Source organism: Rana temporaria, chromosome 12 (genome assembly GCF_905171775.1).
Source record: "Rana temporaria chromosome 12, aRanTem1.1, whole genome shotgun sequence".
Classification (NCBI taxonomy): domain Eukaryota; kingdom Metazoa; phylum Chordata; class Amphibia; order Anura; family Ranidae; genus Rana; species Rana temporaria.
Window position 1 is genome coordinate 84,150,538 of NC_053500.1, and position 27,792 is coordinate 84,178,329.

The 27,792-nt window shown below is 49.7% G+C and overlaps 1 protein-coding gene across 5 annotated transcripts in view; it reads right to left on the reverse strand.

Moving 5' to 3' along the window:
- Positions 1-1,124: 1,124 nt before the first annotated feature.
- CDK12 (cyclin dependent kinase 12) overlaps positions 1,125-27,792 on the reverse strand; it is a 425,890-nt gene continuing 399,222 nt past the window's right edge. For 2 of the 5 annotated variants that reach the window (XM_040331633.1, XM_040331632.1), the window contains exon 14: positions 1,125-2,642. In XM_040331633.1, the coding sequence (XP_040187567.1) occupies positions 1,981-2,642 (662 nt within the window). In that variant the 3' untranslated portion in view covers positions 1,125-1,980. Of the gene's footprint in view, positions 2,643-2,832; positions 2,979-27,792 lie in introns of those variants that run through there. The other 3 variants (XM_040331634.1, XM_040331636.1, XM_040331635.1) reach the window with 3 other exon arrangements.

Here is a 27,792-nt window from a genome sequence, read left to right on the forward strand (position 1 = left end):
AGTACCTCAACAAGGATTTGTTGAGTCATTGCTATGCCTGCTCCTGTTGTGGGGTGACAACTCACTTTAAACTGTGCTCCTGTGTTGTCAATAGGGACAAGTTAAATTGCTGACATTTCAGTGAGATAAGGAACATAATTGTAGTGGGCTTTAAACAGCTCTTGAGGTATAGGAAAGCACCTTTAAATTAGCTTGGAGCAAACTTATTTAAGAAATTAGCTGTCAAAAAAGGCACCAATAACCTTATTAGTGTTGATTTAGTGGACAACAATTTTCTTGAGAAACAAGAGTTTCTGGTTGTCAACCTGTCACACACATTGTAAGTGTCATGCAAATGTGTGGATACATTCATGTGTGCCCACCATCAGCAAGTTCAACCTTAGCAATCATATACAGCCACCTCTAGAGTACGTTCATGAAGACAGACGTGGCTACAATGTGGTAGTAGAAAAGTATGGCAGTTGTTTATGATTCACAGTGCTTTACCAAATTTTGCACATTCTAGATTGATTCTTGAAAGTGAGCTTGTTGATATAGATCACCACAAGACCTACAGCCACCATCAATGGGGGGGGGGGGGTTAAGAGGGGTAGCCTTTACATTTGGCGTAGTGCTTTACCGTGAGGTGGTTGGGGGGTCATCAGGAAGTCCTGTACTGCCAGAAAGGAGAAGCAGTGATGAGGAGAGAAGGAGATATTGGCTGTGTTCTCTGAACAAGCCCCACCTTCACTTTCCTGCCAGTGTAGCACTCATGTTTTATTTGTAAACACAGCTACCAGCTCATTAGTACCTGAGCATTGTCAGATCGGGATTGTGTAGGATTTTCTTACTTGTTTCCAAAGACATCTTTCTTCTGTTATGAATTGCGTTCCTATATTTGCACTGTGTGCGTAAATGCATTCTAATTGATAGAAAAAAAGTATATTGTAGTCAACAGAATTAGTCTGCACACATATGCTTCTAAATGCAATGCGCACATTAACACAACATTTTTAAGCTGGATTTTTCCTCCTAGCAGGAAGATCCAGCGTCCGTAGAAGCATTTTAATGTACCTTACTGTGAATGTGCTAAATTAATCATACAACTTTCCACTCACAACAACAATATTAGCAAAGCAGTAATCATACTTTGTAATTCTTGTTTATTTGTCTAGGCCCTTCAACAACTTTAAAAAAAAATATTTTTTTTCACAGAGTCAGCGAACACAACCGGGAGAAAAACAAAGACAGGAGTTTGTGTAATGGAGGCCTAAATTTGCCCTAAAAATACAACTTAAAAAAGTATATATTTATATAAACGTAATAGGGCATAACAATATTTGTTCACCGACATTGTCTTTTCCTTGGAATTTCCTTTAAGAGCATTATGTGCTCCAGAAGGTGTGAAGTAAAACAAAACAAAATCAGTTTAGAGGAAAAAAGTGAGAAATTGCATGTACAATCCAGCAGTTAATGACACAAGAGAAAAACAAATCTCTTAAAAAAAACTGTACACAGCCAGCTGCATTTGCATTCATGTGGGTCTCTCTTATTAGTTTCCTGAGGGGTACCACATAATTAGATACATTTCCAAATAGACCTACAATACAGAATAGCATTGTGAGCCCTTTGGTAGCAGATGGGGTAATTTTGAACACTTAACACCGGCATTATGTAGCCCACCTTTCAACCATCTGAGAATGATGGTGCTTGCCATTTCTGAAGAACCGTCACTTGCCCAAGCGACTAAAACTTGGAAATGAACAATGAATAGGAGGGAAAACTCTAGATCACAGGGTACAAGTGTCCCAAACACATTCATGAAGCAGCAATTGACCATTTTAGTATCCTTCTCTCAAACTTCCCTTCTTCAAAAACCCAACCAATTTTCAAGGCTCTCTGGGTTTATATCCACCGCAGCTGCCATAGCTGGCCATGTCTAGTCAGTCACCGCATTTAAAAAGAGGCCAGGAAAGGCAGTTAAAGAACAGTATAACAAACTCAATAAGGGACTCCTCTTCCTTGCCCTCCCCTTGGAGTCGCACGTGTAGGTGCTCTGTATGTCTTGTTGAATGCTTCGGGTGGGGCAACCCAAGTCTGGTTTGTTGTTGCGGCAGTCCCTGACCCCAAATCACTGTAGCTGGGGATTTTGGCCTCTTGGTAAAGATGAGAGCTGTTACTGGTCACCTCTAATTGTCCATGTGTGGCCACTGTGCCAGAGTGCATCCCCAGAGGGACCCTTGTAAACCTGAGGTCTTGATCCCCTGGAAATTGCAGAGACCCTGTTCCCTGGTAACCACTTGTTTCTCCCAGCTGTACTGGAAATGTCCGGCTTTTCTCTATCGATTGAGGGGACTGCTCCCCAAGCATTTGCACTGAGTCTCTGTCTTCTGGCCCTTCTGAGCTGTAAGTCCTGGGGGGCAGATTTCGAGTAAAGTCCGAACTCAATCCTTGGTTCTCTCTACAAACCTTCATGGCAGCAGGCTCTACTTCTGAAAAAAGTTGCATTACGGAAGTTGTCCCCACTGGCTCTGAGTCAGTAGCACGGTCCTTGGAAAGAGATGGTGGAGGAGGTGGTGGCCCAGGAGGCTCTGGGGGTCTTTTTTCTGGTGGAAGGATACAAGGTTGACAAGCAGGAGAAAGGTTACTTCCTTTGACTGCATCTTTACAAGAATGTAAATGAAAAAGAGAAAAAGGGAGAAAAAAAAAAACAAGATATTTACAGTTGAACATCACAATGTTAAAAATACATAACAGTTAAAGTGGTCGTAATGCCTATTTTCCCCCTAAAATAAAAAAAAGGTTTATACTTACCTGTGCTATGCAATGGTATTGCACATGGTGGCCCCTTACCTCCTCTTTGGGTTCCCACTACTAGCGATAGCCACTCTTCCTCTCCTGCGTGTTCTATGTGGCACACGTGCAGGCACGCTCTCGAGCCAGGCTGTGGGCCTCCACAGACACACATGCTCTGGCTGCTGCCTGAGTCTCCTGTGGGACTAGGGAGAGGGGAGAGAAGAACTGCAGCTGGGTACAGTGCTGGATCAGGGTGAGGTCATAACACGCAGTAATTTTTTTTTACCTTAATGCAGGGAATGCATTAAGGTAAAAAAAAGAACTTTAAAACAAGATTGTAGGAAATACAGATCACTGGTAATGGGGAAAGGGAAAATTGGTTTGTACTTTACACTAGGATTTAATTAAAGGAGAAGTATAGCCAAAGCTCGTTTGGCTGTACTTCTCCAATGGATCACAATTTGTTTTGCACCCCTGAGACCCATTTTCAGCAGAGAGCAAGCTAAAGTCTGCTCTTTACTGACGTCACAGAAGTCGGTCCAGGCACCACGTCATTGCGACAATGGAGTCTGGACCGACACCTGGCTCAGCCTCTCAGAATCTCGTGTGCATGGGGCCTTAGGCTCCAGGCACACTGGATGCTAAAATAATGTTATAAAAACGTCAGCAGCTTTGCAGGGAATCTTTTAAAGTTTTTCCATTAGCGTTTATTAGCGGGTTTTTTTTTTTCATTTTTTTTTTTCAATGGATCAAAAACGCTGGCGAGACATGTTTTTAAGCGTTTTTTTTTGCGTTTGGCATTTATTTTTAGGTAAAAAAAAATGCACGTTGAATGCTATTTTCAGGCGTTCAGAAAAAAGCCCATAAACTCCACTGCTCATTAAAGCTGAAAAACGTCCATGGACACATAGGCTAACAGAGTGGAGTCTATGGGCTTTTAAAAAAATGCCCAAACTGCAGTTTATCAGCTCCAGTGTGCAAGGAGCCTAAATCGTCAAGGGAAGTTTGCTAAAAAAAAAACATATTGACACTGCTTGCAATAATTTGGTTGTAATATAAAAGATAAATAAACAAAAACGCTCCAGTCTAGAGACCAAACTTTTACGGTTTCCAGTGTTACGGGTAGTTTCAATCACCAACATTAAGAATTTTGCCTCAGAACCCGAGAAAGCATTTACATAGGTTTTTTTTGTTGTTGAATTCAGGGCTTTAAGCAGAGTTCCGCCTTCCCCTCAAAAAATGTAAAGTCAGCAGCTACACGTACTGTACCTGCTGACTTTTATCATTGGGACAATAACCTGTCGTGGAGTCTAGCACTGTCGGCACCGCAGCTGATGTTTCCATCGGCTGCTGCTGTCGCCACCATTGCCGGCAGTGGAGGCTTTGTGCTCGCCTACGGGTCCGACAGTAGGGGAAGGAGGAGGAAGCCGGACTTCTGACATTTCTTGCCACTGTGAGGTCCAACAATGTGGGGACAGGGTATCTGTCAAAAACAGGTACCTGCTACCTCCCCGAAAGGTGCCAAATGTGGCACCAGAGGGGTTGAGGAGACAGATAAGCGGAAGTTCCCTCTTTGGAACTTCGCTTCAACCCCTAACTACTTTTAAAACTGTCCTGTCCCATCCTAACACCTATGCCAACTTGTGTAAGATAGATCTGTATATTTACCTATTTTCAGGCCACTCCAGTCAAGTGAACCCACTTCTTTGTGTCAGTCAGCACGGCTACAGGGGGGTGGAGGAAGCACCAATAACAGATGGACCAATGAAGCCAATTGGGCGATGCCACTGCTTCAGGCTTTAACAGCCATTGCTGGAGCACTCTCTTCAATCCCCTGCAACGTCACAGACATAGTGGGGATCACATGACCAAACCAGTGTGCTGTCATGCTCCATGGCACCTACATTAATATTTTAGATTTGTTTTTCACACAAATAGAGCTTTCTTTTGGTGATGTTTAATCACCACTGGATCATTTTATTATCCTTCGTTATAAAATTTAGCAAACCGTTAATTTTTTTACTTCACCGAAGTGTGCTTATGAGGCTGCATTGATGGGCAATAGAGATGCACAGAAATGTCGGTGGCTTAAAAAGGTGTTTTCTGCATCTTGCCAAAAGTACTCGCTATTTTACTGTGCTTATGGTGTGTTTTTCATCAAAAACTTAACATGGGTGCACAATTGCTGTGTTGTTGCAAGATTTTTAACATTACAACGGAAGCACGAGAAACCAGTGTGAAGACATACATAGAATTTAAAGGGATGCATTTTTCTTGAACTTTTCTTGCGCTAAAAGTGCAGATAATGGCCAAAAAGTCATTAATTTAAATTCATGATAATAATTAGAAAGTCAAATATAATACAATTATATATAAATAAATAATAGGATTTTTGTACTCACCGTAAAATCCATTTCTCAAAGTTCTTGGATGGACACAGCAGCACATTGACCTTAGGTATTATCCTCCTTTCTAGGAGATTGACTAGGCAGAAAAACAGCATGTTAAGTGTTAAACACTCCACACAGTACAGTACCTCCCAGGGGGTGGTTCCCCTGGATACATCCCCCACTCTTTGCTCTGCAGCCCCAGTTCGTAAACAAGCAGTACAAAGGAGGGGTTGGTGCTGTGTGCGTCCATGAACTCAGAGTAATGAATTTTACGGTGAGTACAAAAATCCTATTTTCTCTTTCGTTCATGGACGGACACAGCAACACATTGACCTTAGGGACGTCCCCAAGCAGTGTCAAAAAAATCGAGGGGTGGGAAAAACACAGCAAACCAACTTCACCCCAAACAAACCAGAGCTCCTCAACGGAGGAACTTCAACCTTAAACAGCCTCCTGCAAAACCTTGCGGCCAAAGGAGGCATCCGAAGATGCACTCACATCCATCTTATAAAACTTTGAGAAGGTGTGGACTGACGACCAGGTCGCTGCCTTACACACCTACAAAACAGACGCTTAATGGCGGAAAGCCCAAGAGGCACCAATTGCCCTGGTCGAATGCGCCGTAACCGGGAAGGGGGCGCCGGCCCCATTAGGGCATAGGCCTGAAGCACGACCTGCCTGATCCACCTAGAAATGGTGGCCGACGAGACGGCCAGACCCTTCTTAGGACCAGTCACCGACACGAACAGTGAATCCGACCTCTGAAACGGAGCCGTAGCAGCTAGGTACACCCGTAGGGCTCGAACCACGTCCAAGGAATGCAACGCAGCCTCTTTTGGGTTCGCCGGCCGAGGACACAAGGATGGAAGAACAATGTCCTCATTAATGTGAAAGGCCGAAACAACCTTAGGAAGTTACAACGGCTGCGGCCGCAGCACCACCTTCCCTGTGGATGACCAAGTAAGGAGCCTTGCAAGACAAGGCCACCAATTCAGACACCCGTCTGACCGATGTAATTGCCACGAGAAAAACCACCTTCTGGGAAAGAGTCAAAGGGATTTCCCTAATGCCCTCAAATGGAGGCTTAGAAGCAACGAGAGGACTAAATTTAAGTCCCACGGAGGCAGTGGAGGACGCACAGGAGGGGCCACATGCCGAACCCCCTGCACAAACCAGAGAGTGCGCCACCAAGGGTCGCTGAAAGAAAACAGCCAAGGCCGAAATCTGCCCCTTAATCGTACTTAAGGCGAGAGCCTGATCCACTCCACGCTGTAAGAACAGCAGAATCCGGGACATCACGTATGCACTGGGGGGGTGCCCATTCATCTCCTCACACAGAGATGTAAGCCTTCCACGTACGATGGTAAATCTTCCGTGAAGTAGACTTCCGTGCCCGCAGCATGGTAGAGATCACCGAATCCGATAGACTCCGGTCCCTCAGCACCTGGCTCAATAGCCACGCCGTTAAAGCCAACGACTGAAAAGCAGGATGAAAGATAGGACCCTGCGACAGAAGATCCTCTCACAGATGTTCCATGGTGCCTGCCACCAGACGCACCAGATCTGCGTACCAGGGACGGCGAGGCCAATCCGGAGCAATTAGGATTGTTGGTATCCCCTCGGCTTCCACTCTGCGTAGCAGACGAGGAAGAAGCTTCAGAGGGAAGGCGCAGATTAGGCGATAGGGACCCCACGGTGCCACCAACGCATCTGACACGTCCGCCGACGGGTCTCTTGACCTGGCCACGAACCGTGACACCTTCAGATTGAGCCGGGACGCCAGAAGATCCACGTCTGGCGTGCCCCATTTCAGACAGAGACTCTGAAACACATCCGGGCGACTTAGGTAGTCCGCCTGCCAGTTCTTTACGCCGGAATGTAAACGGCCGAAAGAGCCGGAACGTTCTTTTCGGCCCACCGGAGGATGTGAGTGACTTCCGCCGCTGCAGCCGAGCTCCGTGTGCCCCCTTGATGATTGACATGCCACAGCCGTGGCGTTGTCCGACTGAATCCTGACCGGGCGGCCCTGCAGTCTCAGAGACCACTTCGCACAGCCTGATCGCACTGCAGTTCCAGGACATTGATTGGCAGATGGGACTCTTCCCGAGTCCAGCGCCCCTGGGATGACTGAACACCCCAGACTCCCCCCCAGCCGGAGAGACTGGCATCCGTCGTGACTACCGTCCAATGGCATGGCAGGAATGACTTCCCGGCCTGAAGCACCGGAGATGTCAGCCACCACACTAGGGAGGACCTGACCAGGCGACTCACCCGGACTTGGTAATCCAGAGACGAAGGGAGCTTGTCCCAACGAAACAGAATTTCTCTCTAACACACGAGTGTGAAATTGAGCATACCGAACAGCCTCGAAGGAGGCCACAATCAGACCCAGAACTCGCATGCAAAAGCAAAGCGACGACCACTTCTGGGTCGCCAACTGCCTCACCGCAGTTTGCAGTGTCTGTAGTTTCTCCGTGGGAAGAAAAACTCTCGCCTCCGAGGAATCCAGGACCAACCCCAGGTATTCCAGGCGCTGAGACGGTACCAACACCGACTTCTGAACATTTAGCAGCCAACCGAATTCCCGGACGGTCTGGCAGCTGATAGACACATCCACCTGTAACTGAGCTTGAAGAAGCTTGCAGAAGATCGTCCAGGTATCCTACAATAGCGATCCCACGCTGCCTCAGCAGGGCCAGAATCGGAGCGAACACCTTGGTGAAAACCCTTGGCGCCGAAGCCAGGCAGAAAGGGAGGGCCACAAATTGAAAGTGGTTCTCCCCAAACCGCAAACATTTCTGGTGCCTTGCGCATATGGGGATATGCAAGTACGCGTCCTTGATATCCAAGGACGCCATGAAATCCCCTTGATGGAGTGCCGCTACTACAGAGCGAACCGACTCCATCCTGAACTTTTGCACTTTGACAAAACAATTGAGGGCCTTGAGATCCAGGATTGGATGGACCCCTTCCTTCTTGGGGACTACAAACAGATTGGAGTAAAACCCTGAAACCGTTCCATGAACCGGCACGATTATGCCCCTGACCAGCAGATCCTGAACAGCCCCAAACAGGGCCTCCCGACGACCCAGGGGAAGCTGGAGGTTGGAAGGAAAAAATCTGTTTGGTGGACAAGAGAGAAACTATCTTGTACCCCAAGGAAACTACTTTGCAAACCCACTGGTCGGAAAGAGACATCCACCGAGCTGCGAAGCCGGCCCCCCACCCGGGATACGGGCGGGGGCAGACCTTCATGCGGAAGCAGGTTTTTCCGCAGGCTTGTTTGGCTTGCGGAACCAGGGGCGCTTCTGCCCTTCAGCGGGCGTCTTAGCAGCCTGGGAACGTTGACCTGCAGCATCGGGCGGCCGAAAAAAAACGCTTGGGGGCGGTAAAGGAGGGCCCCTGCCTACTGCGAGGCTCATTACCTTTACCAGATTGTGGGAGCAGAGTGCTCTTAACTCCCGTGGCATATTTTATGTCATCTAGAGAAGCTCCAAAAAGCCTTTCACCCTTAAAGGGTAAGTCCACCAAGGTCTTCTTAGAAGACTGGTCCGCAGACCAAACACTTCAGCCAGACAAGGTGGTGCAACACCACCGCGTAGGCCGAGGCCCTGGAGAGCAAGGGAAGCGTATCCAGGGCTGACTCAAAGACAAATTTTAAACCCTGCACCAACTGCCAGCCAGTGCCTCACAGTCCGAAGGGGCATGATTAAGCAACAACGTTGCCCGTTCAGTAAGTGTCTGACACTAGAGCCCCGGCCAAGACCGGTCTCACCGCCGACCCCACCACTGTGAACACAGAGCGGGCCACAGCCTCAGCTCTCCTATCTGCGGGGTCCTTGAAAGCGGGAGACCCATCCACAGGCAACGTGGTAGCTTTGTTCAGCCTGGACACAGGGGGGTCCACTGATGGAGGAGAGGTCCACTTTTTCAGGAAGTCCTCCTCAAAAGGATAACGGACCGCAAAGCATTTTGGAACAGAAAAAAACTTTTGCGGCCATTCCTTGTACAAATTTTTTTCCAGATAAGGAACACAAGTAAAAACACTTTTGCAGTGCGGGCCAGCTTTTGGAACCCAAAAGGGACCGAAATCTCTGATGTCTCTGCCGAATCCTCCATTTTCTGAGTATCCCACACCGCAGTGATAAGAGCTCCAACTAGCGCCCTATCATGCGCTGACCCTGATGCAGAGTCATCCTCACTGTCCGTGTGGACCAGGCCTGCATCCTCTGACACCTCAGAACCAGGGCCGGGAGCAATAGTTGGGCCCGATTCCGTGTCAGAGGCATCCCCAGAAGAAGGGGGCGCTTTTTACCCCCCCTTTGGCCATGCGCTGCTTCAAACCTGGCAACAAACGCCGTCATAGCATCCACCGAAGCCGCAGGTACAGGGGCACTAAGGGTTAACTCTGGCATGTCTGGGGGAGAAGCATCCAGTTCGGACACCATGCTGACACACCCTTGGAATGCAAGGCAAGACCCACAGGCCACCCTCCCGGCCGCAGCAGAAAACAGGAGACCCCCCAGAGAACTCACCACCCAACCAGGCCTGTACTGCTGCTGTCTGCCCCAGAGCGCTGCTCCGTGCTGTGCCGTCCCTCAAGAAGTGTGCTGGAGCCGTTCGCGCTGATTTTTTAGCCACTAGAGGCAAAAAAACTTCCAAAATGGCCACCGACATGCAAAAAGAGCATGTGGGCTACAAGAAAATGGCCACCGATCTCCAATAAAAGGCACCTGGCGCCGCCAATATGGCAGCCGCGATTGCAGTAAAACACACACATACAGCAGGAACACCGGAACCCCCCCCTCGCACACACGGCAGCAAAACAGCACCCCCTAAGCAGACACAGCCCCCAGCCACTGGATGGAGCCCCCCAGGCGGACCCCCCACCTCACGGCCGACCCCGCCACCTAGAACATTGGGAAAGAAGAGAGAGGAAGGGGGAGAGGAAAGCAGGGCGGACCCCCAATCGACCTCCCAGGATTGCACCAGCCGCACCACCCTGCCAAAGCAAGGGGACTGCTACTTACCCGTCCTGCGACCACCGGCTGGAGGCATCCCGGACAGAACCAACGTCCGCGCAGTTACGGCATGGCTGTCGGCCCGGCACACTGTGACACGGACATAGAGCCTGGTCATATGTGTGCCCTGGAGCGTATATAGCTCACCGGCCACCCCTGGAGCAACGGGGCATGTCGTGGACGGCCCAGCGCGTAGCTAAAGGCCGGCACACGCTCGATGGCCGAACTTGGGGGGACTACAAGGATCGAGGATCTAGTCTGTCACCCAGTCGGCAGTTGATTGTAGATCTCAGGATCCAAAAATGCAGGAAAGCAAGAAAATTGCAAAAAAAATCCCCAGAGCACATGGGCCCAGAGGAGTCATGTCATTCTCCTTGCTAGGCAGAAAAAAACTGGGGCTGCAGAGCAGAGAGTGGGGGATGTACCCGGGGTAATGGCCCCCTGGGAGGTACTGTACTGTGTGGAGTGTTTAACACTTAACATGCTGTTTTTCTGCCTAGTCAATCTCCTAGAAAGGAGGATAATACCCTAAGGTCAATGAGCTCCTGTGTCTGTCCATGAAAGAAAGAGAAATATATATTTTTTAAACTGACATTTTCGGGCAAGTGTATCATGAATTTTTGATTTCGGCACTAAAATTGCTATTCACTGCACCTCTAATGGCACTGGTAGTCAGCACTGATATGGGACACTGATACAGGAGGCACTTTTGGGACTGCTTACACCAATAAGTGTAGATGTCCCTTTCAAACAAGCCAGTCATCGTCTCCCCTCTCACGTTGTCGGGGTGAGGAAAGAAATGCCGATAACTGGCTTGTGTTTGGACACAGCTGATCACGTTGTAATGTGCCACCGTCATTGAGCCTTTACCCGATCTGTCCTAAGTACACAGCGATCACAGAGCTTACCGCAGCAGGCGCGATCACGGGAGGACGTCATATGACCCCCTCCCAAAACTGTCTGGCCGCGCTGTATCCAATGAAGCGCCGTAATTTAAAAAGGGACCAAGATATATCCCTAGGAACTACAGACCAGTTAGCCTAACGTCAATAGCCTGCAAGCTCTTGGAGGGAATAAGGGATTATATCCAAGATTTTTGTAATTTAAACGGTATCATTAGTAGTAGTAAGCATGGATTGATGAGGTGGTGAGCTGCCATCTAGATGAAGGAATGGCAGTAGACGTGGTGTATCTGGATTTTGCAAAGGCATTCAATACAGTCTCTCATAAACGAATCAAGCTTAGTATACAAACCTGTAGAGAGCAGTGGCACCCTGACAGATAGTTCAGATGATGGAGTAGTAGTTCCTTCTAAGGTCAGGTGTACCTGACCTAATTCTCAGATTGATGAGGTGATTCAATTGCACAATTCCTGTATGCAGCAGAGTGTCAGTACTAGTGTCGCTATAGCTTCTGGTGAACTGGCGAGCACCAGCAGCCTAGTACAACCTGGTCTTAGACACACCAGCACTGCAGTAACACTTGGTGACATGGCAAGCACAGTTCAAGCTGGTGCGGTGGCTAGTACAAGTAGTGTCCTGCAGCCACCAAGAATTTGAACCCAGGCCCGTAGAGCCCATAGTGCCCTTCCCATTGAGTTTGCAAATCCTGATAGGGAGCCCACAGATTCTACCGCACCCGTACTTCCCCCATTCACTGACCAACCTGGAATTTAAGTGGAAACGGCAAATTTTACTTCCTTGTTTTTCACTGAAATCCTGTACAGATCTATTGTGGATCAAAGCAATTTATATGCCAAGCAATTTATCGCCGCCAATCCAAATGCAAACCTTGCCAAACAATTTGAATATAAACATATTTCAGTTTCCGAATTTAAGACTTTTTGGACCTAATCCTCAACATAGGCATTACTAAAAAGTATGAGTTGCGGTCATATTGGTTCACAGACCCAATTCATCATATGCCCATGTTTTCTGCTGCCATGGCCATACGAGATTATGTGATTTACGCACTTCAACGACAATTAACTCCGTGGTCCTGGTGGTGATCATGAATATGATCTGCTCCACAAAATTTGGCTTCTCGTAAATCATTTTAACCTAAAATTTGCAGACTTGCAAGCGTGCCAGATATGGGGTCAAAATGTATAAGCTCTGTGAGATACATAAAAATTGGTATTCGTCCAGTCTTCCATTCACACAGACACGATGATCCAAATTGCAATGGCGACTGGTGTTGAGGAACCCCTCTGTGTCCACCACTACAACCTCAATATGGGAGGGGTGGACTTCAACGACCAGATCATGACACTGTATCCAATTTCCCGTAAAGCCAGACGCTGGTACAAAAAAAGTGTCTGTATATTTATTCCAAATGGCCGTGTTCAACGATTTTGTACTATACAAAAGGGTCATCTTGTTATAGCTTTTTTTTTTTTCAGCCAGCCGTCAGCTTTCAGGTAAAAGCAATCCTAGCAGTTAATTAGCCACTCGACTGCTTTTACAAGACATTTGCCTCCCCTCGTTTTTTTTTGGACTCTCCCGTCTCACTAGGGAACCAGAGAATGCAGCTGGTGGTTCCACCGGCTGACCATAGAGCTAAACGGAGGCCAGAATGGTTCCAATCATCTTTATGGGCTAAGAAACCGGAAGCTATGAGCATTTCATCACTTTGTTTTTCGTCGGATATAAACAGCGCCACTTTTAAATTGGGAAATCATCTGATCACACCGATATTGGTGTGGTCAGATGCTTTAAGGGCAGAGAAGAAATCTAAAGTCTAAGGCCAGGTTTACACTATTTAGAATTGGATGCAGGATCCCTGCATCCAGTACGCTATAGCAGGAGAATGTGACTGGCTCTCTATGGACCCGGTTCACATATCTCTGCTGCGAATTTGCACAAGAGCTCTGTGCGTCTTTTGGTCCGTTTCAGCCCAAAAGTCTGTCTGAAATCGGACCTCAAACGGTGAACCAGGATGCACAGGACCACTGCTAGGAGCAGCATTGGCATCCAGTGTGAACCAAGCCCAATAGACCAGCAGCCCTGTCCCCCATGCTCACGAAAAGGCGAACGCAAGCATGGGTCGGTCTTGTGTCATATATAAGTAACATATGCACCATGCATGTGAGGCATCACCGTGAATGTCAGATTGAGGGCAGTAATTCTAGCACTAGACCTCCTCTGTAAAATTAAAGTGTTAACCTGTACAGGCTTTTAAAAATGTACATATTCTGTTACTGATGTACAGGCATGCACAATTTTAAAGCATTTCATGTTTGGGAACTATTTACTTGGCTTAAGATCGTCTTTTATATTTTAGCAAAACGATTGGGCAATATATGGTGTTTTTGTGCATTAAAAAAAGTGTATTTTTCCCCAAATATTTGCATTTGAAAAATTTCGGCGTAAATACTGTGTGATAAATAGAGAGATAAATATATATCACTATCTCTATATAGATATTGTAATGTTTGGGGGACCAGCTTGATCGCAGGACACAGGCTTTTTAAATCAAAACAGAGGTTTATTAAACTTAAATGGCTTAGCAGCAGCAAAAACAAAAGAAATAACAGTCTCACCGACTTGTACAGCTCAGAACTGCTATCGCAGTTAAACAGTCCTTGCAGGTAAGTCCTTTAGTAGCAGGCTTTCAGGCAGGACACTGCCAAGTCCTTTCACAGCTTTTCATAGCTTCCACAGCTTTCCTTGTCCACCATTCACCGACTCTCCTACACTCCTTCCTCTCACCTGCACTTCCTGTCTGCTTTTAAACTACTTCCTTAGACAGGTGCGTTAACCCTTTCCATTCCCTTAAAGGCACCACAGTCCAAACAGAGGGGAAATATAACGTCCTTCCAGGACCCAGCCATAGCGTCCTGTACATATCCCCCCCCCCTGTGCCCCAACGCCAAGGAGGTGGAGGCAACAGTGGAGCTCAAACAATGGACTCGGGAGAGGGCATCTGCATTTTGATGCAGTCTCCCGGGCCTATGCTCCACTATAAACTTAAACTCTTGGAGCGCCAGGAACCACCTGGTAATCCTGGCATTAGTCCCTTTACCTTGCCTCAGCCACGTTAAAGGGGCATGATCAGAAATTAACCTAAATTTCCTCCCCAAGAGGTAATATCTGAGGGACTCCAGAGCCCACTTAATGGCCAGACACTCTCTTTCAATAATAGCGTAGTTTTTCTCCGCTGGTGTCAACTTCCTACTGAGGAAGACTACTGGGTGCTCCTCACCATGAACAACCTGTGATAATACAGCTCCCAATCCTACATCGGAAGCATCAGTTTGGACAATGAACTCTTCAGAAAAATTGGGCGCTATCAAGACAGGGTGTTGGCACAGTGCTGACTTAAGCTCCAAAAAAGCCTTCTCAGCGTCTGCATTCCACTCCACCATGACCGATTTCCGACCCTTAGTCAGATCGGTCAATGGAGCCGCCAATGTGGCAAAGTTGGGTACGAACCTCCTGTAGTATCCCACCATGCCCAGGAATGCACGCACCTGCTTTTTTGTGAGGGGGCGGGGCCAACTCTTTATAGCGTCTACCTTGCTGACTTGAGGTTTCACCACCCCTCTACCCACGATATAGCCCAGGTATTTCACCTCCTCCATTCCCAGAGCACATTTTTCAGGGTTTATTGTAAACCCCTCCTTCCAGAGAGAGTCCAGTACTGCCTGGACTTTGGGCAAGTGTGACTCCCAGTCTCTGCTAAAAATGACTATGTCGTCCAAGTACACTGAGGCATACTCCCGATGAGGTCGTAAAATCCTATCCATTGCTCGCTGGAACGTGGCTGTTTTGCAGTCCAAAAGGCATTCTTTTGTACTGAAAACTCCCCTCTGGAGTAGAAAAAGCAGTTTTCTCTTTAGCAGCCTTAGTTAATGGGATTTGCCAATACCCTTTGGTAAGGTCTAATGTTGTGATATACCTAGCTGGACCTAGTCTCTCAATAAGTTCATCTACCCAGGGCATGGGGTAGGCATCAAACCGTGAAACCTCATTAAGCTTCCGGAAATCATTGCAGAATCGCAGAGTCCCGTTGGGCTTTGGTACCAACACAATTGGGCTCGACCACTCACTCTGCGATTCCTCAATGATCTCCAGGTCCAGCATCTTCTTTACTTCCTCTGAAACGGCCTTCCTTTGAGCCTCTGGGATGCGGTAGGGCCTGACAAAAACTTTAACTCCAGGTTCCGTGATAATATCATGCTCTATGATACTAGTTAGCCCCGGCAAGTCTGAAAACTTCTCTTTATTTCTCTGCAAGAACTCCTTTGCCTGCTGACTTTGGTATTTAGATAGGGTATTTGCTACTTGGACACTCTCCACCCCAACCTGTGGCTCAAGCCTTGCACTAGCCAGGGAGGTCACCGGTTCCCTGTCTGTCCAGGGCTTTAACAAGTTGACATGATATATCTGATACGGTTTCCTCTTGCCTGGCTGGTGGACTCTATAATTGACCTCTCACACTTTTTCCACAACTTCAAAGGGTCCTTGCCACCTGGCTAAGAACTTACTTTCCACAGTGGGAATTAGCACCGCTACTCGATCCCCCACTTGGAAGTGCCTTATTTTAGCAGCCCTGTTATAGACCCGTCGTTGAGCCTCCTGGGCTTTTTGCAAATGCTCTTTGACTAGCGGCATCACGGTTTGGATCCTTTCCTGCATTTGGGAGACATATTCCAGGACACTCTTATGCTGAACAGGTTCACTTTCCCACTCTTTAACCACGTCAAGAAGTCCACGAGGTCTCCGCCCATATACCAACTCAAAGGGCGAAAACCCCGTGGAGGCCTGGGGCACTTCCCGGATAGCAAACAGGAGAGCTGGTAACAGGCAGTCCCAATCTTTCCCATCCCTTTGTACCACTTTCTTGAGCATAGACTTAAGGGTCTTATTAAAGCGTTCCACCAACCCGTCCGTTTGGGGATGGTAGACCGATGTGTGTAGCTGTTTAATCCGGAACAGCTTACACACATCGGCCATAACCCTTGACATAAACGGGGTACCCTGGTCTGTGAGTATTTCCTTGGGGAAACCAGTCCGTGTAAACATCTGGAATAATTCCCGGGCAATGGCCTTTGAGGAGGTATTCCGCAGGGGTAGCGCCTCAGGATATCAGGTGGCATAGTCAAGTATCACCAATATGTAGGAGTGACCTCGAGCTGACTTTACCAAGGGACCCACTATATCCATGGTTATCCTCTCGAATGGGACCTCAATTATGGGCAGAGGGACCAAAGGGCTCCGAAAATGAGTCACCGGAGCGGTCAACTGACAGGTGGGACAAGAGGTACAGAGATATCTTTACCTCTGCTTTCAGACCTGGCCAGTAAAACCGGTCTTCGATCCGTGCCTCCGTTTTTTCAACTCCCAGGTGTCCCCCTAACACATCGTTATGGGCCAGGTCCAGAACCTTTCGTCTATATTGTTGGGGTACCAACAATTGCTCTACCACATTTTCTCTCTCCTTGGTAACCCGATACAGCAATTCATTATATATTGCAAAGTGTGGCCACCTCTCATTCGCACCTGGCTCTTGGGGAACCCCATTTACTACTACAACTTGTTCCCGTGCATGGGCCAAAGTGGGGTCCTGCATCTGAGCAGTCCCAAATGCCCCCTGGGGAACACCCAAATCCGGCAGTGCAGGGGTAGAGGCCACTTCCTCATCCTCTTCCCCCAGCATTACCTGAAGTGGGAAAGGCTCCTCCCCCTTAGTGTTTTGATAGGTCTGTGGACCACATATCTTGACATCCTCAATAGTATCAACACTACTTTCATCACCATTAACCCAATAATTAGTATTTTCCCATTCTGGGTCCACATTAACGTTTGGCAGTTCAGGGTTATCCCTCTCAGCAGCAGGAACAGGGGGGCTAGTTTCTCCCCAGTCTCTGAACTGTTCTTGTTCCCACAGTTTTGTAAACAATGGACAGTCTCGTCCTATTATAACATCATGCACCAAGTTCTTTATCACCCCCACCTCTTGAGTAACAGTGCCACATGCTGAGGAGATAGACAACGTGATGAGCGGGTACTCTCTAGTGTCCCCGTGAATGCATACCACCCGTAAAGTTTTTCTTACCGGACCGATCTTCCCAATCACTCTAGGATGAACCAGGGTTACCATGCTTCCAGAGTCCAACAAAGCCCGGGCAGGGAGGTGGTTCACTTGGACTTCACACTCAAACTTTTCCTCATCCAGGTCGAGGTGTGTGGTGCACACTTTGTGGGCACAAAAAGACCCCCCTCCGAAGAACCCCGCATTCCATGGGCTCCTCTTGCAGTGGGCAGTGTGCCCGGGTATGACCCCAGGAATGACATCGCCAACATTGTACATCCCCTCCTCTCCGAACAGGAACAGAACGCTGCGAAGGTACCGGGAGTGTCTCTTGGCCTTCCGGGGTGTTTGTCCCAGGGCTCCTTGGAACATCCTTTCGAAGGGCAGCAGTTGGTCGAACAGGCCGTGGCAGACTAGGCCCTATGCGCTTGGTAGGTCCGAGCAGGTCCTCCACCACTGTATATCGTTCCACCATCTCAACAAGGTGGTTTGCCGTTTTGGGGTCTCCATGGCTGACCCACCGTTGGAGGTCATCTGGCAGGGACCTCAGGTATCGGTCCAGCACGACCCGCTCCACAATTTGGGGGCCAGTCAACACCTCAGGCTGCAGCCATTTTTTTACTAGTCACCAGGTCATGCATTTGAGACCGGGGTGGCCGATCTGGACGATATTTCCATTGGTGTACACGTTGGGCCCGAACGGCCGTAGTCACCCCCAGACGAGCCAGAATTTCTGCCTTTAGCTTTTGATAGTCTTTAGCATCATCTGGTGGCAGGTCAAAGTAGGCTTTTTGAGGATCTCCAGTGAGAAAAGGAGCAATGAGGCCGGCCCATTGGTCCTGAGACAATCCTTCTCTCTCCGCTGTCCTCTCAAACGTAGCAAGAAATGCCTCTACATCATCGCTCAGGGACAATTTCTGTAGAAAATGGCTTGCCCTCACAGTCACCTGGTTGCCAGGGGCAACAGCCGCTGGCTCCTGAACCTGAGACAGCTGCTGCACCGCTTCCTTTAAGGCAGTCACCTGAGCCTGCATAACCCCTTGCTGGGCTGCTTGCTGGGCCACCAACAGGCAAGTATTTTCTTGCTGCAGAGCCAGCGCCTCTTTGTGGTAAGTTTGCGCTTGTATGTTAGCCAGGGTCAGCTGTTTAATTAGCTCCTCCATTGCTTCAACTTTCAATGTTTGTGCAGCTTTAACCCAATGTACTGTCCCTTTAAATGTCAGTTCAATATAAAGTCCAATGCAACAGAAAAAAAAAAACGTTTTTCCCCCCCCCCCCCCTCTTCTTATGCCTGTTATTCTGTCCTGCCCGCATTCGAGCACCAGTGTAATGTCTGGGGGACCAGCTTGATCGCAGGACACAGGCTTTTTAAATCAAAACGGAGGTTTATTAAACTTAAATGGCTTAGCAGCAGCAAAAACAAAAGAAATAACAGTCTCACCGACTTGTACAGCTCAGAACTGCTATCGCAGTTAAACAATCCTTGCAGGTAAGTCCTTTAGTAGCAGGCTTTCAGGCAGGACACTGCCAAGTCCTTTCACAGCTTTTCATAGCTTCCACAGCTTTCCTTGTCCACCATTCACCATGCATAGACTCTCCTACACTCCTTCCTCTCACCTGCACTTCCTGTCTGCTTTTAAACTACTTCCTTAGACAGGTGCGTTAACCCTTTCCATTCCCTTAAAGGCACCACAGTCCAAACAGAGGGGAAATATAACGTCCTTCCAGGACCCAGCCATGGCATCCTGTACAATATATAATCCCTTCTTGCAGAGCGTACGCACATATGCGGCCTCCGCTTTAGGGGGTTATATCGGGATGATGCCTGTAGCTGCAGGCATCATCCCAGTACCGTTTTTTAGAGCGGGCGGCTTTCCAGGGATAACAACCGATGTGGCTAAAATCCACTCGGTTGTTATCCCGAAGGAGCGGAGGGGGACATCCCCCCCCTCCCACTGCTCTTACCGGGCCCCGTCCCACCGGAAGAGACCCGATCCGAGATCCGCCACTTCCGACGGCTTGAAACAGACTGGCACGAAGCCGGAAATGGGTTTGTTCCAGTCTCCTGTATGTAAACATGGAAGAAACGTCACTTCCGGTTTACTCGGCTGCCAAAGATGCCTTAAAATGTCTTAAAAAAAAATCTACAGTATTCAGACTCACCATTTTCGGCGATCTGAATACTTTGAGGTGCAAAGGAGGGATTTGGGGCCTTTTAGACCCCCGATCCCTCCATAGAGTGTACCTGTCATCACTTGTTACTCTCATCTGTGGGCAGCACAGTGGTGCAGTGAATAGCACTTTCGCCTAGCAGCAAAAGGTTCGCTGGTTCGAATCCCAACCACGACACCATCTGCCTGGAGTTTGCATGTTCTCCCTGTGTCTGCGTGTGTTTCCTCCGGGTACTCCGGTTTCCTCCCACACTCCAAAGACATGTTGGTAGGTAAATTGGATCTCTTCCAAATTGGCCCAGTATATATGTATATATGTGTGTATGACTGTGTGTCCCTAGCGTGTCATGATCCTACGGGGTAAAAATGACCGCACCAGCCAAGCAGATACTGGTTGGAAAAAGCGCCCAGAGGCGATTCAGTTCGCATGCGTTGCGCTATACAAGTCATTCATTCATTCATCTTGCCAGGAGGATCCACGTCCGGTGTGCCCCACCTCCTGCAAAGGAGTTTAAACACCTCCGGATGCAATGACCATTCTCCCTGGTCCAGCATCTGGCGAGACTCAGGTAGTCTGCCTGCCAGTTTTCCAGAATGGAGATGGCCGACACGCTTCTTTCCGCCCACCGCAGGATGTGAGCAACCTCGGACGATGCAGCTGAGCTCCGTGTTCCCCCCTGATGGTTAACATCGCAACCACCATGGCGTTGTCCGACTGGACCCTGATTGGGTGACCTTACCGATCACGAGGAGAGGCATAGCCTGATCGCCCAAAGTTCCAGGACATTGATCGGTAGATGGGATTCTTCTAGAGTCCATCGACCCTGAGCCGACTGGACCCCCCCAACCCATGAGGCTGGCGTCTGTTGTAATCACTGTCCTCTGGAAGAGAAGAAACGACTTCCCAGACCGAAGAGCTGGGGATTTCAGCCACCAATTCAGAGACTCTTACTAGGTGGCTTACCCGAATCTGACAACCCAGAGACAATGGAGATTTGTTCCATTTGGACAGGATCTCCTCCTGCAATACTCAAGTGTGGAATTGGGCATACGGTACCGCCTCGAAGGAGGCTACCATGAGGCCCAGGACTTGCATGCAAAAACGGAGAGACGACCATTTGCGGGATGCCAACAGCTTTTTTTTCCTGCAGACTGAAGAGTCTGCAATTTTTCCAGGTTAAGAAGGACTCACGCCTCCGAGGTGTCCAGAATCAAACCCTAGGTACTCCAAACGCTGAGTCGGTACCAGGACCGACTTCTGAATGTTTAACACACACCCAAATTCTTGGAGGGTCTGGCTGGACACATCCACCTCTAATTCTGAGCCAGAAGCTGCTCTCAGAAGAAGGTCGTCTAAGTAGCCCACGATGGCAATGCCTCGCTGTCTTAGCAAAGCTAGAATCGGTGCGAGCACCTTGGTGAAAACTCTTGGTGCTGACGCAAGTCCAATAGGAAGGGCCACAGACTGATCGTGGTCTTCTCCTATCGCAAAGCGCAGAAACCTCTGGTGACTTGAGCGAATTGGGACATGCAAGTATGCTTCCTCGATGTCCAAGGATGCTAGAAAGTCCCCCGGATGGAGCGCAGCCACCACCAAGCGAATGGATTCCATGCAGAACGTCCTTACTCTCACAAAGGCATTCAGGGCTTTGAGGTCCAAGACTGGACAGACCCCGTCCTCCTTCGGGACCACAAACAGATTAGAATAATATCCCTGAAACCTCTCGTCCTGCGGAACGGGTAAAATTATCCTGCAACTTAGCAAGTCTTGCACTGCCCCCAACAGGGGGCAGTGCAAGACCGACGAGCCGGGAGGAGAGGGAGACTTGAGGGAAAGAATCTGTTTGGTGGATAGGAAAGAAACTATCTTGTACCTGAAGAGACCCCCTCACAGACCCACTAGTCGGAGAGCAGGGAGGTCCACCGAGCTGTGAACCTGTAAAGCCGCCCATGTCAGTCTAATAAATTCGGGAGCGAGCTAGTGCTCCTCCACAGTCTGATGCAAAACCTTTGCCCATTCAGTGAGTGCCAGAGACACCAAGGTTGCAGCCACAATAGGCCGCAATGCAGATGCCAGGATGGTTAACATGGTGCGGGTCAGCGCCTCGGACCTCCTATCAGTATGGTCCTTGAAGGCAGGGGTCCCTTCCATAGGGAAAGTGGTCACCTTATTTAACTAGGCAACCAGGGGGTCAACCACCGGAGGAGAAGCCCATTTCTTCAAAACGCTGTCCTCAAAAGGGTAACGGACCACTAGGCACTGAGGACACATAAGGAAAAACCTTTCACAGAGCGGTCCGACTTGTGGGACCCAAAAAAGACTGAACCCTCAGTGGATGCCTCAGCTGCACTATCCAGCTTTAGGGAGCCCCTTACAGCACTGATAAGTGCACTGACAAGTGCCCTGTCCTGTACCGACTCAAGTGAGGAGTCTTCCCCACAAGGAAGGTCCTGGTCCACATCCTCTGACAACCCAGAATCGGGGTCCTGTGCCGCAGCCAGGCCCGGGTCTGAGTCAGAGCATTTCCGGGGAGATGGCGGGGGGAAGGGCGCTTTGTACCCCCCTTACGCATGCACGCCACTTCCACCCTGGCAACAAATGTTTCCATGACTGCCGACAAAGTGTCCATGGGAACCACAGGTTAAGGGGCACCAGCTGCCACCTCTCAGGCATGTTTGGGGAAGAAGGGCCAGATACTGACTCCATAACCACAGACCGCTCTCAGGGACCTATTCAGACCTGAAAAAGCTGTGCTGACCGGGGGGGGGGGGGGGGGGGGGGGGGGCTACCCAGGGGACTCACCAACCCAGCAAGAGACTGTTCAGTGCTGCTGCCCGCCTTCTGTTTACAGTGTGTGCTGTGAGGAAAAAAAAAGTGAGATGTGTGATGCACGCCGTTTAGAAGCCAGCACTAGAGGCCCAAAACCCCACACAAAATGGCCACCAGACGCCTCAGTTATAACGGCACGGCCACAGTAAAATGGCCCGACCGCAATAGCAAGCTGCGCCATAGCGCAACCACAACAAAATGTCCACCAATGGGAATTTGCAATGCAAACCGCAGACTGCAAAAAAAAATTTGCTGGCAAAATGGTGGCAAAATGCCACGATGTAGAGAAGGCCGCAGTGGGCCTCCCTAAGACAAAGCACACCCCCACAGCTAAAAATGGGCCCGGACACCCCACAGTCCCCCGGTGGGAAAAAGAGCCCCCCCACAGGTCCACCCCGGTAGCAGCGGTAGAGCAGCAGAGGGAAATGTGACAGAGCAGGGAAAAGGAGGATAGGAGGACCCCCTAACCCCAGGAATGCCCAGCCGTACCGATCTGCCGAGGCAGGATGGACTGTACTTATCCATCCATGCGAGGACCCGCTGGCGCATTCCTGACAGGCATACAACTGCGTTGGAGTAGCTGTCGGCCCGGTCCACTGAGTGAGACAACACCACAGCCCTGTCATGTGTGGACCCTGGAGCAAAAAATAGGATTGTTTGTACTCACCGTAAAATCCTTTTCTCTGACGTCCATGGACGGACACAGCTCCTTAAGTCTTGACAAGTGGGTTATGTTCCCTGTTTACAGGAGAGGACTAGGCAGAAACATGTTAGATCATTAAATACATGTTACATTAACAGAGTTGAACAGCCCCACCCAGGGGGCGGTCCCTCCAGACATAACCCTCTTTACTGCAGCATGCAGCCTCAGTTCGTAACAAGCAGTACAAACCTAAAAATGAGGGGTGGGAGCTGTGTCCGTCCATGGACGTCAGAGAAAAGGATTTTACGGTGAGTACAAAAAATCCTATTTTCTCTTATCGTCCATGGATGGACACAGCTCCTTAAGTCTTGACAAGTGGGACGTCCCCAAGCAGTGTCAAAACTAGGGGTGGGAAAAATATCAGTAAAACCAATCTTGGCTTCACCCCAAAACAAGCAGAGCTTAACGGAGGAGGTGCAGTCTTAAACAGCCGCCTGCAAAAGCTAGCGGCCGAAGCAAGCATCATAATCGCACACCCGTGATACCGACGCATGCAGTCGGAAAAAGACCCAGGAAGCACCATTGCCCTGGTCGAAAGTGCCGTAACCGGCAAGGGGGGCTTGCCCCCTAAGAGCATAGGGCCGTATGACAGCCTGCCTGATCCACCGAAAAAGAGAAGTGGCCGAGTAGACCACCAGGCCCCTTTTGTGGACCAGACACTGACACAAAAAAAAAAAAGAGTCAGATCTCCGAAACAGAGCCGTAGCAGGCTGGTAGACCCGCAAGTGAGTACCGCGCCTAAAGTATGAAAGGCAACCTCCGTAGGATGCGCCAGTCAAGGACAGAAGGATGAAAGAACAATGTTCTTATCCTGGCGAAAGTTCGAAACCACCTTTGGAAGAAGGGAAAGTCACAGGCGCACCACCATCTAATCCTATGGAGGGCCAAGCATGGCGGCTTGCAGGACAAGGCCGCCAACCAAGAAACCCCTCTAACAGAGGTAAAGGCCACCAAAGGGGCCACCTTCTGAGATAGTTGTCAAGAGAATCTCTCTGACGTTTCTAAAAGGAAGGTTCCTGAAGAACCGAGAGCACCAGAGTCAAAACTCATGGGGAAAGAAATGGGCCCAGAGGGGAAAGTGTAGGACTAACCCCCTGCACACAAAGGTACCCACCAGGGAACGGGCCGCAAAAAAAAGCCACTGAAGAACACAGCCAAGGCTGAAATCTGCCCCCAAACAGTGCTTTAAGCAATTTTTAGATCCACTCCAGGCTGTAAAAAAACAGCAGGACCCTGGACACCGAGTATGTCCGTGGACAGCACTCCATCTCTTCGTATCAAGAGATGTAAGCCTGCCAGATGCGACGGTAGATTCCCCGGAAGAAGACCACTGTCCCCTCTGCATGATTGCGTTGACCGAGTCGGACCCCGGGTCTCTTAAAGTCTGGCTTCCAATAGCCCTGTTGAGCAAGTCAGTGACTGTACAACAGGAGTTAGTATGTGGCTTAGGGACAGAAGGAACTCCCACCCAGGATCACCATACCTGGCCACAAGTTTTGACACCCTTGCGGCTGAGACGAGCGGCTAGGAGATCTATGCCCTGTAAGACTCACCTCCTGCAAAGGAGTTGACTCCAAGTACCAAGACCAGTCGTCCTGGTCCAGCATCAGGCGACTCCAGTAGCCGGCATGCCGCTATACCTGATGGAAGACCCAAGTCACGGCCATGGCGTTGTCAGGCTGAATCTAGATCGGACGACCTAGCAACCTCCTTGACCGAGAGGAGAGGCATAGCCTGATTGCCCAAAGTACTAGGATAAATAATGGTAGACAGGGTCTACAGCACCTGGTGTTCCCAGGTGGAACCCCACCCAGGTACTAACCAGGCCCGCCCCTGGGTAGTTACTGAGGACAGACGAGAGCGGACGCATATAGGGAGGCGTGGCCGTAGGTTCACTCAAATCTAGCGACTCTGGGCCGACTGGACCCCCCAGGGGCTCCCACAAAACGAAAGGTTGGCGTCCGTCGTAATCACCGTCCACAAAAAGGAAGAGACTATTTCCCGGACCGAAGAACCGGGGATCTCAGCCACCAATTTAGGGAGACGCTGACTAGGTGGCACACTTGAACCCGACGATTCAGAGACAAGAGATTTGTACCACTCGGACAGTATTTCCCTCTGGGAAAAAAACACGTGCGTGGAACTGGGCATACTCGAAGGAGGCCACCCACAGACCTAGGATCTGCATGCAAACGGAGAGAAAACCGGTTGAGTGATGCCAATGCCTACACCGCAGACTGAAAAGTCTGCAATTTCTCCAGGGAAAGAAAAAACCTACGCCACCGTGGAGTCCTACTCCAAAACTGAGTCGGAACCAGAACCGACTCCAAATGTTTAACGCCCACCTGAATTCTCGGAGGGTCTGAAAAGCTACCGACACGACCACTAACTCTTGAGTCAGAAAGTTGTCAAAGTAGCCCATGATGGCAAAGCCTCGCTGTTCCAACAAGGTTAGGATAAGTACCTTGGAGAAAACCTGTGGTGCAGGCGCTAGATCAAAAGGAAGGGCCACAACAGACAGTGGGCCTCCCCAACGCTAGGCACAGAAACCTTGCGCAAAGTGGGACATGCATGTATGCATCCTGATGTCCAAGGACGCCAGAAAGTCCCCCAGATGGAGCGCAGCTACCACAAGGCATCTTAGGCCCTTGAGGCTCAAAATCAGACGGACCATGTCCATCTTTGGGAACAGATATGGATAGAATCCCTCACACCTCTAGACCAGCAGGAAGGTAAAATTACCCCGCAGCCTAGCAAGTACCACACTGCCCCCAAGGCAGACTGACAAGCCGGGAGAGGGAGACACGAGGGAAGAAATTAGTTTGGTTGATCGGAAGGAACCCTATCTAGAACTCCGAAGACAACACCTCGCAGACCCACAGGTCAGAGATCAGGGAGGTTCACCCAGTTGTGAACAGAAAAGTCGACCCCCACCCCAGAAACGGGTAGGGGAAGCTACATACATTGGCGGGTTCGGGTGCCGGCGCCATCGACTTACGCACCCAGGGACGTTTTAGTCCCCCAGCTGAGCCTCCGCTGGGAGAGTTCGCCCGCGGACCCTGACTGACGAAAAAATACCACTTTAGTGTGGCAAAAGGAAGGACCCGGCCGACGGCGGGGCTCCTTCCCCCTGGAAGTCTGAGGGAGGCGAGTGCTCTTCCCTCCAGTGACATCTTGATAATGTCATCCAGCGAGGACCGAAAAGGGTCTCCCACCCATAAAGGGTAAATCTTCCAGGGCGTATGTTAGAGACCTGGCCAGCAGACCAGCATTCCAACCCGAGAAAGCGGCAACCATCTCCAAGACCGAAGCCCTGGAAACCAAGGGCGCGGCATCTAGTGAAACACCCCAGACATATACAAGGCACTGGACCAGCTGGACAGTTAGCCTAATAACTTCGGGAGAGAGTCGGTGCTCCTCCACTGTCTGGTGCAAAAATGTTCACTCCGTAAGCGACTGGGACCCCAGCGTAGTACAATAAGCTGCAAGGCAGACCCCAGCATGGTAGACATGGAACGGGTCAGTACTTCGAATCATCTAACAGTCAGATCCATACACGCGGGGTTCCCACAATAGGGGGGGTGGTCACATATACATGACCCCCGGGGGGTCCACCACCAGAGAAGAGGCCCACCTCTTGAAAGGGCTCTCCTAAAAGGGGCTGTGAGGGACTACAAAAAGCCCTCAGCGGCTTTTCTCATTCCGCATTCAGGAATTAATAAAAGAGGGCACAGGAGGAAAAACCTACACAGAGCGGTCTGGTTTGCAAAAAAAAAAAAAAGACCCAGCCCTCAGCGGAAACCCAGCTGCACTATCCAGCTAAAGAGAGTCCCTTGCAGCAATGAGAAGCGCACCCAAAAATGCCTTATACTGCAGAACCAGGTACCTGGTCCATGGCTCCATGACAGAGCATTCCCCAGGGGCTAACGGGGGGAGGAGGCACTCTTAACCCCCGCCCGACCGCAGTCCCCACCCTGGCAACAAAAGGTCCAGGACCAACAATAAAAAGCACCCCTGGAAAACTTAGGCACTAAACATCTGCTGACAGCATGTTGGGGAAGGATCAGGTACAGTTTAGAAATACATATACATGTTGTATATGTATATACAAAAAAAACGGAAGCTCCCAGGCCCTATTCAGGGCATCTCACCCCTCTCTGCACTGACCAGGGTATCCAGGGGACTCACCTCGGGAGGGGACTGCCCAGCGCTGCCATCCGTCCGCAGCACACGGCGTGTGGGGAGGAAAGAACCCATGAGGTAACTTGCGGCAGCCGAAGGGACCTGTGTGCGCCGTAGGATTCAGCACTAGGGGCCAGGACTATCCAAAGATGGCCGCCGAGCATTCAGAACACTGCCACAGGAAAAAGGCTGACCGCAATTTAGCCTGCGCAATGGCGCGGCTATGACAAAATGGCCGCTAATAGGGTTTTCAATAAAATTGAAAAACCACCCAAAAAATGGTGCCAGCGTCAGCAGGATGGCAGCAAAATGCTGCATTTAAACAGTAAATGCCTTTTAAGGCTTAAAAAGTGCCAAAAAGACAAAGTCCCTCACAGGAAAGCCCCAGTTACAACACTCAGGCCAGATACACAGTCCCCTCAGGCAGCCCCCCCCCCCCCTGACAATATACATGTTGTATATGTAAAAAATAAAATTTTAAACAAAGCAGCAGAGATAAAAGAGCAGGGAAGGGAGGAGAAGAGGACCCCCGAACCCCAGCCGTACCAACCCACCGAAGCGGGAGGGACTGTACTTACCTGTCCGAGCGAGGACTCACTGACGCATTCCTGACAGACCTACAACCGCAATGGAGGTAGCTGTCGGCCCGGTCCACTGTGAGTGAGACAACACCACAGCCCAGTCA